Here is a 16,448-nt window from a genome sequence, read left to right as displayed (position 1 = left end):
GGTCGAAGATATTGGTTATAACTAGTTTTGATCTTGTTATCTCAGCTGTCACAACAGCTGATGGAAATAGTACAGAGAGTGACAACGCTGGAACCAGCCTGACGCTTCTCTATGTCGAGTTAAACACTATTAATGAACTGGCAATCTGAACAAACAGGGAAACATAATATTCATGCCACCGCTTTCCCCTGCAGGTATCTGTACCGCACATCCGCTAATGAGCTCGTCTTAATCCAAAGAGGCCAAGCCGATTAATTAAAGCAGGTGTTTTGAAAAACTACAGAGAATTGAAAACCTCATTTAGATAACCCATAACAGTCGCCCGACGGCATCTGGACTTGTTGGACTACACATCAAAACTGTATGTAATAAAAAAATAGCTCAACATTTTAAATGTAACCTTAATGGCATAAAAAGCTCAAGCTAAAGGCCTGTTCACACGAGAATGAAACTATATGTATTTTGCTATCCACATCAAAGCTCTATTCCTTGTCAACCAGCTTTACTTGCATTTCATTCTCTTATATACTTTCCATAAAAAGTCTATTCGAGGGTATATATATATCACACGTCTCATTTTAGTATATGACTGAGCACTTGAGTTGATGCCAGATGACTTGTTCAAATCTGTCTTATCAAAACTCGGGCCTCGATGGATATCACACTGATTTTCAATGGGGAAGCAATAAGTGTGTCATATTCTATTTCATTGACTCTGAAGAGCAGAGAGTTCCAAACGAAATTATTGTTATATCATTACACCTCCAGAGAGACAGGTCAGGGAGTGTATGAAGTTTGTTACTTACCATAGTATTTACCTCATCTGTCTTCTTTTAGTTTTCGTAGAAACCTTATTTCCCATAGTGCATAGTTCTTTAATTCACACCAATATTGATTTACCTAGAGACCACATCTCAGCACTTTCAGCACATACTGTATAATCGCATACGTATTTGAAGGGATAGTTCTTTGTTTCTTTCCCAGAAGAAAAGAAGGTATTTCAAAGAACGCGGATAACCAAACAACAATGGACGGCGTTGACTTCCATTGTATGGACACGAAACCACTGAGACATTTCTCACGATATCCTCCGCATGAGTGTTAAGAAATGATGACAGAATTAGTGCTTGTTTTAAAAAGACTGAAACTGCTTTCATCTCATGCAAGGTCGATATACTGTATACTGTATATAAAAATAAAGTACATGATATACAGTAAACACTGAACCAGCAGAAAAGCTCTTAAGTATTTTTATTTGTGAAAGTGCTGTTAGGCTAACTGCACAGCTGCAATTTTCTGTAAGACTGTTTAGATAAAAGCATTTGCTAAATGGAAAACAATAACAAAAATGTGTGCTTTGTGCTTTAACTTTAAAAGCCACGAATGTACAATAGATCACAATAGAAAGAAACACTTAACAACAGATCTCGAATTAACCAAAGTGGAAAATTGTTTGCGATTTTATAATAAAGCGTCTGGAGAATTTAACCCCACGCATTTACCCTGTTTTCTAATCCTCTGTGTGTCTAATGCAATTCCGTTTTCTTTATGTGTTCTTCCTTAAGGACATCCCAAAAGTTCTCCGAATCACAACAACGAGTAAATTGCCTGTGAGCAGTGCCGTAATGAGAAGAGATGGCTCAGGACTGAAAGACTGCCGGATGGTGAAGGTAAATCTTTAGTGCCCTTATACTCCGATGGCCACTTCATACCCTCTGGCCTAAATGGACCAACTTATGTTCATTGAGTCTCTGTGTAGCCATTCTCCATCACTTAGATCATTTACAACTTTACATAAAATTTATTTCGGAAATAAGCTTTGAAGTACTTGCAGCATCTCTTAGCAGTTTTGTGATCAATGCTGTATTGAACTGTTGCAAGTGGACCAATGCAAAGAAATACAGCTCCATTTAGTTAAATGTAAAGTTTGATTTCTGCCCTGCTAGTGGCACCAGATAGATTGAAATAATGATGTTTTCAAACAGGTTCCCTATACAATTCCCCTCTGCCTTGTTTTACTCAATCAAGTAGTCAGTCCCATTAGCAGAATATGTATACTATTTATCCATTATCAATATTACTATCTATTAAAAAGTAAAAATTTATATTTCACAAGAAAAAAACTGATCTGCAGAGAGCCTAAAACAAAACTGGTCATCAACCTTGCAAACTACTGCAGACTATTCTGATGGTCAATGAATACACTTTGTTCTTGATGCTGTATGTCGGGAAACTCAGACAAAACTGTGACGTGACACAGTGGTCAGATTGTGAAAGGAAATGGGTTTTCTATTGTTGTCTGCGCACTAAAGCAAGAAAGATCCAAATATTTTAACATTGAAAAAATGACTAAAATTCACCTTTTAAAATGTCTCATTCTATAAAAAATAAAACTCAATAAAGCAAATTATGTTTAATAATGGGACCGACGTGCACTGCTCGGCTGACCTCAAAATGATAGTTCTCTCTGTTTTTGTTCTCTTTACCGTTGAGTGCATTTCAAAGTTTTTTGGAGTGGCACTTGCTCAAACTTCCCTTTTACGGGATGAAAATAGGCAGCCCAATTTTCCACTAACAAACCCTCACAGATAATGGACGGTAGCCAAACGCACAGATTAGAGTCCCTTTTTGCGAACAACACGTGTGCAGATGCTAAGCACAAAGCGGCCTTATTTGAACCCCAATCTTCATGAAAGCAATAGATGTTGTGTATCCGTCTGACACATGAGGCGCAATTCACCGGTGCGGATGGTTCGAGACGCCGCTGGGACGATGAACCTGGACCATTGCTTCACAGATATCAACAGAGCAGAGAGGAGAACTATAGCATGCAGGAGATATATCTCACTGTCTTCTGACATGTGGTTATCAACTACTGTGACAGCACTGTGTGTGTTTGCGGGTAAGCGATTGTGGTTGTCGCAACAGAAGTTGTTGTTTGTTGGGGGAATGTGTGTGAGGGAAAACAAGAGCATTGTGAAGAAGTTTGCTGAGACAAGAAACAGAAAAACAGACAAAGAGAGAGAGAGAGAGATCGACAGCAAGACACAGAAACTCAGGGACGAGATGTCATCCATGGTAGATGATATGTCATGAAGATTGTCTTTTAATGAAAATGTTCCCAAAGCGGCGTCACCCTGCTGATACTACTGATGAGAGGGAGAGAGAGATACATTATTATGAGGAGAGCTAGCTCAATGTAAAACAGTCTGTTTTTGCATCAATAACGTTTTATCATTTATGAATGTTGCAAAATATTATATTTTATTAATGGAATGGCTAGATTAAAGATTGATATATTTTGCTATTTATTTGTCATTTATTAGTATGCAAGCTTTCACGCTAACACAGAGTTCATGGGTCTGTGATGATCTTATGTTATCCCAGCATGATTTGAGTATGTTCCAAAGATCACCTTCAGTGTTTTTCAACGAGAGCCAGTGGCCGAACGCATCTTAATGTTTAAAAAATGTGTCTATTTATAGAGACAGTTCACCCAAAAATAATTTCTTAATTTACTCACCCTTTAGTTGTTCCAAATCTGTATGAAATATATTATGTTATAATTATATTAGCGAAATATATTTGGAAAAAAGTTCTTGACTACCATAATAGAAACAAATATAATGGTATAGTCAAAGTACCCCTAGAGTTTGCTTTCCTACATTCTTCAAAATCTCTTATTTTGTTTTCAACATCAGCAATTTTTCCTTCTATGGTAGTCAATGGTGGCCCAGAACCGTGGTTAAATGAAATACAGAATTTTTATTTTTGGGCGAACTGTTGCTTGTGAACAGATCAATCTTTTCTTCTATATGTTTCAGACATGAATGCATGTACGGCATATCAATTTAAAGTCACTTGTTTCAGTCCATCCTTTTAAAGTGTTCCTCGCAGACACAACCTTGTTTTAAGGACACAGCAGTTAGAAACAGTGAAGTAAAATGAACATAAGCTACAAAACGTTTGATAGATACTCTTTTACAGTCCATATAAAGCTGTGCTTCCAACCTATAACACCTCCATTTTTATCTCTGTATTTTTGTCCTGTCAGAATCTCTTTTTTTATCAGTGCAGTTTAGAATTTACAAGAAAATGTTATTTTCATCTATTAAATGTGTTGCCATGTGTAAGACCGTGATTGAAATCAAGCTTGTTTCAGGGCTACAGAGAGACAAGTGTATAAAACATTTCCTTAAAATACTCTATCCCTTGAGGTATATTATTATTCTGTTTTCTATCCAATGCCGTATAATGTTCATAGTGCAGGGCTTTTGGGGAATATGCAAATGGAAAAGAGTTAAAGCCTATACATAGTGTTCCATTGTGGTTTACATGCATGTGTTTTCTTAAACACATTTTTAAAATAAGTAGTAGAACATTCGTGTTGAACAAAAACATACATACACGCAAGACTTGAATGCAGATCTTCTTAATACAACAGCAGTTCATCTTTAAAAAGAAAATAGAAGTCCTCATGCACTACATAGACTAATCCAACAATTCTGAACCCAAACTATAGCTTTGTGCTATAGGAACGCTGTATGGAAAGACCTCCACATATATCACATTTGTTCCCTGAAGAAATTAAAGTAATACTGTTTTAGATCCAGATGTAAGAGTAAATGATGAGAGAGTACTGTTCCTTTAAACAAACTTGTTTTCGTCTGTGTCTTTCTTTATAATTTCAGGTGGGAGCAGAATGTTCCAATAATCAGACTGAGAGCACATCTGAGATGAGAAAGATGTTTGGACACAGTCAAGTAAGTGTTCTGCTGTGCACCACTGAGGTGCTTATGAAGACAGAATTCATAATGATTTCATTACACAAAACAATTGATCCTGCTGAACTGCTGTATGAGGTATCGTGTCTGCTATAAAATAACATCTGCAGCCGGGTCCAAAGGTATGAGAAATGATATTTTATATCTATAACTTATTACAGTTTTGTCGATTTAAACTCTATTATTAGTATTAAAGTTTTAGTGGTCAGTTGAAAATAAACATTGAATCATTTAATAACCCGTGTTAGTGTATTTCATTTTTGTTCGGTTAATAGCATGTACACTCCAGGAGTTATCAACAATAAATAAAGAATAAGATACACACATAAACGTGATTTAGAATTCTTATTTGTTTAAATACATTCAAATAATTTACATTTGCAGTATTATTACGTTATTTTTGACAGACACTTTACCCAAAGCAATTTATATTGTTGTTTCTGTAGCTCAACTGGTAGAGCATTGGAAGTTCTTTCATCATTTGCTCACCCTCTTGTCAAACCTGTATGACTTTCACTTCTATTGCATGGACACAAAACCAATGCAAGTCAAAGGGTAGCGCCATTGTTCAGTTACCAAGATTCTTCCAAATATCTTCTTTTGCAAAAGAAAGAAAGTCAAACAGGTGAGCAAATGATGACAGAATTGTCTTTTTTGGGGAAACTCTCCTTTTTAGTTATTCATATACAGTATATGTGCATATCAAACCTGGGACTTGATGTTTTTATCACCATAGAGTACCTAAAACATATTTATTTCCAGGTGTAAACACTTTTAATCTCAGATTTTCAGTGTGCTTTCCGACTTTTTGACCCCGCTGTATATCTACAAAATTCACACACAGTATACATGTCATGCTTTCTGGAATATCATGTTCCCATGTTATGGAAGCAAGGCATCTAGATGCCATAACAATATATCCACACACACGTGTAACTGTTTGCTTCAGCGCTAACAAGTGCCAGCATTGTGAACGGCAACAAGCCGACAGGTTTTTGTCAAATTATAGGTCAGTCTGACACAGTCGGATGAAACGTAGAGAAAGGTGTAAATGTCTAATCACCTGCTCTGTTTGTGCTAGACTCCAGTGCACTATGATATGTATGTCTTTTCTTCTCTTGTCATCTCTATTCTATAGCCGCAGACCCCGGAGCAAATTGGACAAGGCCAGGCAAGGACATCAGAGGAAAGTGTGAAAACAGAAGGAGACCTAAAAAAGACACAAACGGCCACACACAACTAAGAGACTGTGGAAGACTTAGCAGATTTTCTGCATGGTTAAAAAATGATGTCAGACCTGTTTAAGCCCCTCGTCATTCACTGAGCTAAGCACACACAAACACACACACGCACATAATGCAGGGTGCCAGACAGACACAAAAAACTCAATCTAACACTGCTAATGTAGAAAAAGGAATTCCCATGATTCAATTCTGAACTTTTTTGATAAGAACCAACAGCATAGTATGGCATGCATTATAGAGTTTTAGATTTTCCTTTCAAGAGGTTACGATGGTACTGGTTGTTTGAAATAACTGTTACTTTTTTGTTTGCAATCTATTATGAGTTAATTTCTCCCAAAGTTAGGACACGGTGTTCTTTGATTTGTGTTGTTTGTACTTAAAAAAAGAACACTATTTCTGGCACCGCAGACCAGAATTTCCTTGTTAAACGTCACACTGGGACGGGGAGGCGGGATGGGGGTAGCATCAGTTTTGTAAATGTGGCTGCGGCTCAAATTTACCTGTACAGTTCTGAGCAGCTTCAGTTAAAAACTGAACGAGTCCTGTCATTTTTTAAACAATAGCCCAGATTCACTGAACGGAAACGGAGTCAACACTGAGAGAACTGTTTAAAACAGCAAAAATGTGAAGGTATGGTGTGTCTCGTGTTGTAGCAAAGATTAATTTACTCTTCCTACTCCATATTATGAGGTATTATAGGCTCAAGTTGGCTGGCCAACTATCGCTGTTGAATATTTCGAAGCTTTTGGTGCCAGAGTTCAAGAGAAAAACTCGACTCACAGTGAGTCGTCTCCCTAAGAATGATGTGCCATGCACCGAGTACTTAATCTACTGCTACATCTCTCTGTTTCTCTACTTTCTTGTGTCCTTTCAATAAACCGTGATTTTTCGCTAAATGTGTGCAGAATAAATGGTTATTTGTGGAGTAAAACTACAGGCTGTCCATACGTTCATGAGTCCTCTGAGTTTATTTCTCAGTTTAATTAGAGTTTCTGGAAAGGGCCCGGTCTGCGTTCAAGTATGAGGTCAATAACCCAGATCCCACAGGATCAGAGGAAAACCCTTATTGGTTTATCCTGTACGTGAGCAGCACATCATCATTTCTTGGGAGCTCTGTTTCTTAGGCCTCCTATACCATTGATTTCTCTTTCTCTTTCTTCTTTTGCTCTCACGTCAAGAATGATCCATTCTCTTTTTTCATCAACTTTAAGCTGACATGGTAGTTAGTGGGGATAATTTCAGAAATCAGAGTCATTATGGTGTCTTGATGGAAAAGCTTTTTTTTAAAAACGACATTAGACAAAAGCAGAAGCTCAGTGTCTTTGGAAAATAAAGCTGACATTACGGTTTCATAACAATTATGGTAATTTCTCTGTATTTTTGTATTTCCATCACATACAGAAAGTGTCATTTATGTCCATGTGAAAAGTACAGACAAATGGTTAACAAGTGAAAACTTTGAAGGAACAACACAGGTCGGAAAAGTCCACCTGTAAATTATGATTTCAGGCAATTTGCTAGTTTGCAACCGCCACACTTTGCCAATTATCATCAAAACTTCTGAGGGCAGAACATGCCAAATGTATTCCGGAGAGAGACTCCACATAAATGTTTGAGCTGGTCACGATGGTTTGAGAAGCCTCCTCTTTAATCTTTGCACAGGAAAAGGGAGTGGGAGTGACAAATCTGTGCAGCGTTTTGCAAATGCCAATTTACCTATGGCAACACTGCAGCTTCCAAAAATACGACGTTGTCTTCCTCTGAAAATCAGCCTCTACGAGATCTTATAAATAAATATGAGTCGCGATCAAAAAATGATTAATATCGGCCTCTCTGAAACAGCCTTGCGGAAATGATGTCTGTGTGATCACATTTACTGGAAAGAGAGATTGACAAACTTTTCAAAGTCAAGTGCTTCATTCAGTCGTGCGGCACACAGAATGAGACATTAATTTCATATTTCAATATTACCTCCGGTCTTTGAAGCTCACGACTCACGAGTGTTGGGTGATTAAAAGCATTGTTCTGGAATCGCTACAGCATTCGGGTGAAATGCAGCACGGCTAATTTAAGTAATGATCCAAAAATGAGATGCAATGACATTATTTTGGCTTTATTGAGAGTTCAACACTTGTGGCATCTCCTTTGATCCGACAACTCTGACCATTTTGTTATAGTCAATCTCCATTAAAACGTCTATGCTGTTTGCTTGAATTTGAGAATCGCAGTCTGAGGGGCTAATTACTGCTCAGAAAGCCAATTTTCCCTTTTTCGTACGATCTAACCCACTCAACTCTGGGAAAGATGTAGGAAATAGAGCCCATCAGCAACTTCAAAGTGAATTTAAATGGCTACATCAATACTTTTTCCATTCAAATTCTGGAAGCGCTCAACCAATGCCCAGACACCCACAGCTTTCAGCTCTTTACACTTTGAGTTATGAGGGGAACTAGTGGTAAAACATTGCTTTCAGACAGAATAACAACAAGCTATCGTCGGCGAGGAAACGAAAACTAAAGAATCTGTTAGGCCAGCTGTTCATTGGTGACGTACCAATAAAATCGTCAAGATTTCTGGTTGTTCAGTAAAGCACATACGTACAGAATAAGAAAAGAATGCATTTGGACTCTATGCAGACGATACATCTTTAGATCTTAGCAACAAGCAATGTATACAGAAAGCATTTTAAATTGGAGATAAGACAACTATGAATATATGTAGACTGTCCCTAAAATATATTTGCACACAAGCTGATGTAATGAGGAAAATATTTTATTATCTTCAAAACGCCACCATTTTTTTATGTAAGTATGTGGACATAGTGGTAGTAAATCATTAAGATCATTTCAAGCAAACTATTCCTCAAGGATGAAGGATGGTTTCATGGCAACAGCATCTCTATCCAGTTCATTGACGCCAACGCTGAAGCAAACTGTAACATGAGATGTGCACATAAAAATGCAGCGATAGGCCAGCCGTAAAGTCACAGTGAGGACAGATTTTACAGCGAACAGCTGTGGGTCTTAGCAGTAAAGTATCTCATTGCCTCCCACACACGGCATAAAAAAGACAATTATTCACCCATAATCTTTCACCTTTTATATTCATACTGTCTCCAACTTTTCATTGTTTACAGGGAGAATGCCATTCATTCTACTCCTTTATAAACTGATGACATCAGGGGCATTAACTTTACCTCAGTAATACACATAAACATCATGCTGGATTACAATAGTGTTAAAATAGACTTTGATAGTTCTATGAAATACACTAATAATCGATTTTTCGTATAAAGTATGAAAAAAAAATGTCTCCTGTCTGAAAACCCTCTGAAGTCGTTTTTTATTTACTGTTTCTATCAAATCATCCAACAAAATGAACTTTCTATGAAAAAATTGCCTATATAATATTTTTTGTAGATTTTTTATATTTACAGTGACATACACATAGATCAAATTGCTTAATTGAAGTGTTTATTATAAAATACATGAATTTTTGTGTACCATGAAATTATTTACTGCAATAATCACACTTTTTCCATAATTTGTATGCCTACGACTGGGTTTCCATACCTAATCTCATAAATAGATTATTTTACTTGGGTCTGGATTTCACAGACGGGGTAACAAATGTTTATTTGGACATGCAGAACATGTATTAAAACCAGACAAACTTCGCCATCTTGTTTCACACAGCACGGGTACATCCTACCAATAAAACATTGTTCAGAGCTAAATGATGTACAAAACATTCACAGCTTGACAGTGTCATACCAATATCAAGGGGTTTAATCTATATATTAGATTATATTAGATTTTTCTAATATAAGAGAAAAATCCACATCACTATTCGTAAGTGTATGCGGCTTATAACTAAACCATTGGTCCTCTGTTAGGGCCCACAATTTCTAAGACGTTGGTGCTTAAGTCAATTTAAACTATAAAGGTCAACAATGCAATCCATCTAAATAGCACTCAGTGCAATCTAAGCCTACAACATAATTAAATAGTGGCACTAATTACCCATCCTGCCCTTGTCTTCTATTTCTGCTGTAGTGCAGTCTGCTCATTAAAGGTGAATATGCCCACACATTTCATGATAGATGGGAATGTGTGGCCATTACTGTCACATAATGAAATCAATTAGCTATTTTTAAGTTGCGCCAAACAACCGAAAAGTGTCTCGTTTGATCTAATGAAGTTAAGGGATCTGATTTACATCCTTATTAAATTAAGTCCAAACTTTGTCGTCACTTTTACAAAAACAGATCGTGTTCCAGGTTTAGGTGACTTATTAAAAATAATAAGATTCTGGTTTTAATGCTTGTTTTAATGTGGTCCAAACTTAACGTCCAGTACACATCCGCAAAGAATAGAGTCCCTCTATTTATGAAAACAAGCAATAAATAACATAAGCTAACAAGTAAAAAATATGACTAGCCAAGGTCCAGACATAGTCACCCATCATCGCTTCATCCCACCTTCCCTGTGCTACATAATTTCTTCACTCTTTTGAAAGTGAAAATTTTTGAATATGTGAAAATTTGAACAGTTTTTGTTTATTTGCAATATTCCGATACATCGTAATGAATGATATCAGCTCAAAATTTACTTGAGCTAAATATACACTAAAGCATTGATGCTACATGAAAATGTTACCACAATAATTAAAAATGTTATTATATTTATGATATGTTTAAAAATAAAAATGTTGTAACACTGGATATTTGCAACTGGTCAGACAAACACAGACCGGATGTTAACATGGAGCCAGGCGTGTGCGTCCGTTGAAACCACCTAAGGGATTTATCATTAATTTGTTTTTCTGAATTATTATTGACGAGTGTTACATATAAATATTTAAACTGTAAAGAACATGTGAAAAATATGAGTAATGTGTGGTGAACTTTGACTTAACAGTTAAGCAGGAGAAGAACATAGAACCACAAGGGCAGTTGAAAATATCTGTTGCTATACTTTCCATATAACAGGTTGCTTTTGTTTCATTTGATATATCTACAAACTAAAAGGCAGAGATGGCAGAAGATGGTGTTGCATCTCTGTTAAAGGTCATTCTTGAGCCCTTTCATTATTCCTAAGAAGTGAAACCTTGAAATGAACCTGCTATTGGACAATAAACTAGCAAACTACACAATTAACTTAGACTGCAATTTCATCCCTTATAGTAATTTCCACTGCTGCATTACTAGTCATTATCAGGTCTCCGCCTCGCGTCGTCTTCTTGAAAATACATGCAATCTAATTAATATCATCACTAAGCATTGGATTCTAAAACAACTGTGGACCTGAATCATGTGGTAATGAAAATGGTTGATGAAAAAACACACTTCATACGAGACATTGCTGAATGTGATGAAAGCTGTTATCTTTAGCTGAGCTGATTTTATAAATAAAAAGGATGGTGTGTGTGATGTTACTGGCTATATTTCTTTGGCAGGGAATTGGAGGCTCTTTATTTCTCTCCTCGGTGTAGCTTGCTAGCTCCTATTGAGGTTCATCAACAACCATTCAGGGAGAGTGGAAAAAAAGGGCAAGAAAAGCTGAGACATCATCATTTGGGTTAAAAGTGCTTTTCGATGGGTTTTCATTTTGCAAATAATACTGACTTCGTAGAAAATTGACAAGAGCCACTCATGACAAAATGTGAAGGTCCCAGAGACTCAACGCATGAGATTGTGGACGAATTAGGAATGTGGCACTACAGCTATCTGATCACTAATACGCTTCTTTTCGTCTCTTCAGAGACAATTGAATTGCACCAGAAAGACTCCAAGTACCATTGCAGATATTGGTGTGATCTTCTCCTAAAACACCTTAAATTACACAAAACAGCTTTTGAATGTTAATAGAAAATGTCTGACACCTCAGGCAAAGATGTGACAATAGTAAAACAGTCAAATGTATTGGAACAGATGTATTTGCTACATTGTAAAATGACGACAAAATTGTCCGATCCGGCAAGCTGGTAAATTTGTGTCCTTTGTGATAACGTAGTAATTATCATCTTATTAAAATGTGAACGTTTCTTCAAAGGTGTTGTAAACAATTTACCGTATGTACTGTAACTCGAATAATGCATAAGAAAAAACTAAATTCAAACCGCCATTTGGAAAACCCATAAAGGAAATGTAGGAAAATCCTGAGGGAACGTGCAGCGAAGTGTTAATGCTCTTCTGGGTTTTTGGACTGCAACCTCAACCACTCTACAGCTGTTGAATACTGTGGTGAGTAAAAAAATATGCCGGGTTTTGCTGCACGGCTCACGGCGCAGAATCCATTTTGTTTGCCTTACAAAGCGGCAAAAGAGCAAATATATATTTTGATTAATCTCAGAATTAAAGCTGGAGTTCATCTCTTTATTGGGTTAAAAATGAACAGTTGCTGAAAAAGCACATACATCAGTGACAGTCTCTGTACCTTAGGCTGAGTCATAATGCTAAGCTTGTAATAATGATTTATAAATAAAGCTGTTGGGTATACGATACCACTGGAATTGTCAGTCTGACATCATTTGACTTAAACCCATGTAAAGATAAGTACATAAAGTAAACCATTTAATGTTTTAAGCAGAAGCATAAGTAACAGATTCCAGCTTTAAAGGGAGAGTTCATTTATCACGTATTCATGTCAAGTGTTTATGACTTTTTTATTTTGGGTGAACTATCCGAAGCATAGCAAGCATTTTAGACACATACTATTTTATTTTGAGCGCTGTAGCCTATCGATGAATGTAACCATGTTCCAGACATTCAACGAAAGACCTTCTGAGAGTTACATTACTTCATATTTTTTAATATTTTAGTATGGGTTTAAAAAAGCATGGGCTGCACTTACAGCATAGTATGTGGGGCTTTTCCTAGAAGCAAAAAGGCCAGTTAAAGGGTAATGAGGGTTTGACAGCTCTATGATTAATGTCAACTACAAATGTGTAAGTTGCTTTCAAATAAGATTACATTAAATGTAAGTTTTAGCGGAAAGTCGATGTGATGCTTGACCTGAAAGTTTTGACGATCAGTGCAATGAGGAATTCCAACAATAGATCTGTCCCAATTTATTCCAGAATTTACAAACAGTGGTGGAAATTAAAAATTGACAAAGACAGTAATGCCATGTTATTGTTCTCAATCTGTAGATGAAGTTATGCACTTGAAATGCTGGCTCTGTGACTGCTCAGGGTATGGTGAAGGAAAACACTTGTGTAATGCGTTTAGCTATTCCCGCAGCTGGAAACAGATTCCAGACATCCTCAGGAGCCCCTGACAGTAGCTGTATGCAAGTACAGACTGAAAACACATCTGTTTACCTGTGCTTTCTTAAATTAATTATTATGATGCATTTTTATATCATTGAACCATCGAACATTTTATTTAGTCTTTTATCTTTTTATTTATTACTTGTCATCCATATTTTATTTCTTTCCTCATTCATTTTTTTATCATTTTCATATAGAAGACTCATCTGTTAAGCCTAGACGACATCAATAGTGCTATGAATGTGGATTAACTTGTTATTTTCATGAACTGAAGCAGAAGGTTCAGAACAAGGTATGTGTCCTCCATAAATTGTTTTTCTGTTGCTCTCTGTTTTTCTTTGCAAGGATACAATTGTGCTGGCATCGTCTATACTTATTTACTCAAAATCATTTACAACCACTGTGTAAAATAATTGTTTTTTAATAAACAGCACAGTATGGTGGTGACATTGATGGGAAATTGTTGTTCTCGGGTTTTAAAGCTTTCAACGTGTGCAGGTATGCAGGGAATAGTAATACAATTAGGAAAAATGAACAAGTAGATGAATTTTGCCACACCGTAGTATTTATCTTTTTGCCAGGGGAAATATGGAGTGAAAGATTGTTTGGGGAAGAAATAATTAGAGATAAAGTGTGTAATTTGTTTTGTTAAAATAGTTTCTCCTTTACCAGTTTAATATACAGAAACAACAGAACGCCATTTGTAAGTTAATTTTCCTGAAAGAAAAAATGTAAAGACTGACTTAATGACATTATTAAAACTGATGTTTTGGTCCTACCCAACATGACAGCGCTTTAATAATGTTTGAGTTTATGGCAGCACCATCTGTTTTTTTAACCAATGAGAGACTGACATTGTTCAGAAAACCTGTTTAACAATACTTATCACTGCAATTCCATGTAGGGATGGTGGTATAAAAGGCTTTCAAAGGGAGATGGAATAACCTGAGGTCTGATGGTTAACAAAGCATCAGTGATTTTTCCCAGACTGTTGAATTAATTATACAAGACTTTTGAGGGGGCTGACAGACTTTAAAACTTCATTGCGTTGCCGAATCAAAGGCATCCCCTGCTGTTCCTGTAGCGACAACACTGGAACTGAATCACTTAACAATACATTTTATTCTGTTATAAGATAAATGAATGTGCTGTTCAGGCTCCATGTGAGAAAATGGGACAGGACAAGCAGAAACTTGTCCGCACTGTTCCCTAAAGGTAAAGACATACAGCCAATTTTCCATGGCTCAACCACAGATCAGGGCGCGAGTCTGGTGGTGGGGATTTGTTTTTCATTGCAGACCTATTGTTTTGCTGCCTTTTATGTGAGATTATTAATTTAAACCAACAGTAGAATATAGTCTTATGAACCGTCTCTGCTTGTTGAGATTCATTGAGACCATCAGAAGACTTCACTGGTTACTATGCATAAAACCCCAAAACATGGAGCAGAATGAATAAAGTAGAGAAAATAGAAGTAAATGGATATTTCTAAAACACAAAGCAACAAAATGTAATTATTGTGAATTTAACTGAATGAGACCTAGCAATACAAATCTCATTTATTACATTAGATGTAATAAACAATGTAACTGCTTCAGTCTTGTGACAATTGAATTGAGGCACAGTCTTTGTTTTTTGCTAAAAAAGTAATAGACACCGCAAAGGGTCATTATCTATTGATTGTATTATCTTCAATGCATAATGTAGTTAATACTGTCTAAAAAACACAAAAATGTGAGAACCTGAGAGGTTAAAGACACCCAACAGACAAATATGCCGGATGTGTTTGGTCATTTAAAAAAATATTTGGCTGGGAGTCTATATGGAATATCAAAAGTAAAAAGGCTTTGGTAAAAAGTTAAATTTGGCACAGATGGTCTGCGCTTCTATTTAAAAAATGTGTTGACAACCAACAGGTCAACGTTGCACTTCTGAACTTTTGCACTGTGCGGACTAGAAATGGAATTCTTCTTTCCTCTTGTTCTCTGGGTCATGATGAGTTCAGCATAGTGGAAAAGTCAACCTGATGATTTATAGTTTTCCAACTCCTACACATTTTGACCAATCCCAAATTTATTTCAGATGGTCTGTCAACCAAGCCCCGCAAATGGAAAACATTAAGCTGTAACTTGCCAATGTGCTGGTGTATTTAACCGAAACGTGATATGGTTGGAAATATGCCCTTGAGGACCTCATGCATTTGGGGACTTCACTCTCTGATGGTCAACAATTTGTCAAAAGTGTTCACACTCTTTAAACAGGTGATCCTCAAGTCATAATACCGCTGTCCTCTGATTCTTTGAGGCTCAGTTAAATTGAAAGGTGTCTACCACAGCTGTAGCTGGCATCATATTTGTTGCTTGCAGCTATTTTTTCAACCACTATTATGCCTCCCAAAAATGGAAGCCCTGTCATGTGTTCCCATCCCCGAACAGCTATTGCTGCAGTTTGTACTTTGTGATGGTGATCACAGTGGTACACTGTGTCTCGCAAATATATGTGGTCAAAGTGTGATTTTCAAGGGTGTTTTTTTGCACACTAATGCCTGTGGCATATTCTTTTTTTACCTGTGCACGAGCGTATGCGTACAGCAAAACGCACAGCCTTGCAGAGGATACTGCTTTCGTCTCGTACGCATACACACAGGTATTGACGCATGCGCATTGCGACATAATGGCTGCTACTTGTTTCGGAAGGCTGTGTCCTTGATCATCCGGAGGTCTCATCCTCAAAAGGATGAGGTATACAGAGGATCCTCAATTTAGAATTAAACGAGACGTCCTAAATAGGAAACACTGGCAGAAAAGGAAACAGGAAGTACCACGTTGCTATGACAACACGTTGTACTCGCACACCGGTTAAATTCATTACAATTATTTCTACATGATTTTAGGAGGTGAAAAGTTGGTTACTTTCTACCCTAAACATTGCCAAAATAGTAAACAAATGTACTAACTCTGACATGTTACAGGTGTACTGTTGTTGATATGCATTGTCCTGTTGAATAAATAAAGTAAGAAATTTATATTTTGATGTGCAACTGCTGCCGTTTATTCAAATAACAGACATTGGCCAACGCAAAGAATTGTGGGTTATCGCTAGCAATGAAGGATACACCTCATGTGTCCTCTGAACATTCTCGGGAAAG

General features: G+C 36.8%; 1 protein-coding gene across 1 annotated transcript in view; it reads left to right on the top strand.

Moving 5' to 3' along the window:
* luzp2 (leucine zipper protein 2) overlaps positions 1-6,955 on the top strand; it is a 105,185-nt gene extending 98,230 nt beyond the window's left edge. Inside the window, exons 10-12 of the mRNA XM_079466597.1 lie at positions 1,566-1,670; positions 4,692-4,763; positions 5,923-6,955. Of these exons, the coding sequence (XP_079322723.1) occupies positions 1,566-1,670; positions 4,692-4,763; positions 5,923-6,027 (282 nt within the window). The 3' untranslated portion in view covers positions 6,028-6,955. The remainder of the gene's footprint in view (positions 1-1,565; positions 1,671-4,691; positions 4,764-5,922) is intronic.
* Positions 6,956-16,448: the final 9,493 nt, after the last annotated feature.

The sequence above is a fragment of the Barbatula barbatula genome (genome assembly GCF_947034865.1).
Source record: "Barbatula barbatula genome assembly, chromosome: 10".
Taxonomy (NCBI): Eukaryota; Metazoa; Chordata; class Actinopteri; order Cypriniformes; family Nemacheilidae; genus Barbatula; species Barbatula barbatula.
The sequence above is the reverse complement of the archived record's forward strand: the minus strand, read 5'-3'. Positions and strand labels throughout refer to the sequence as shown.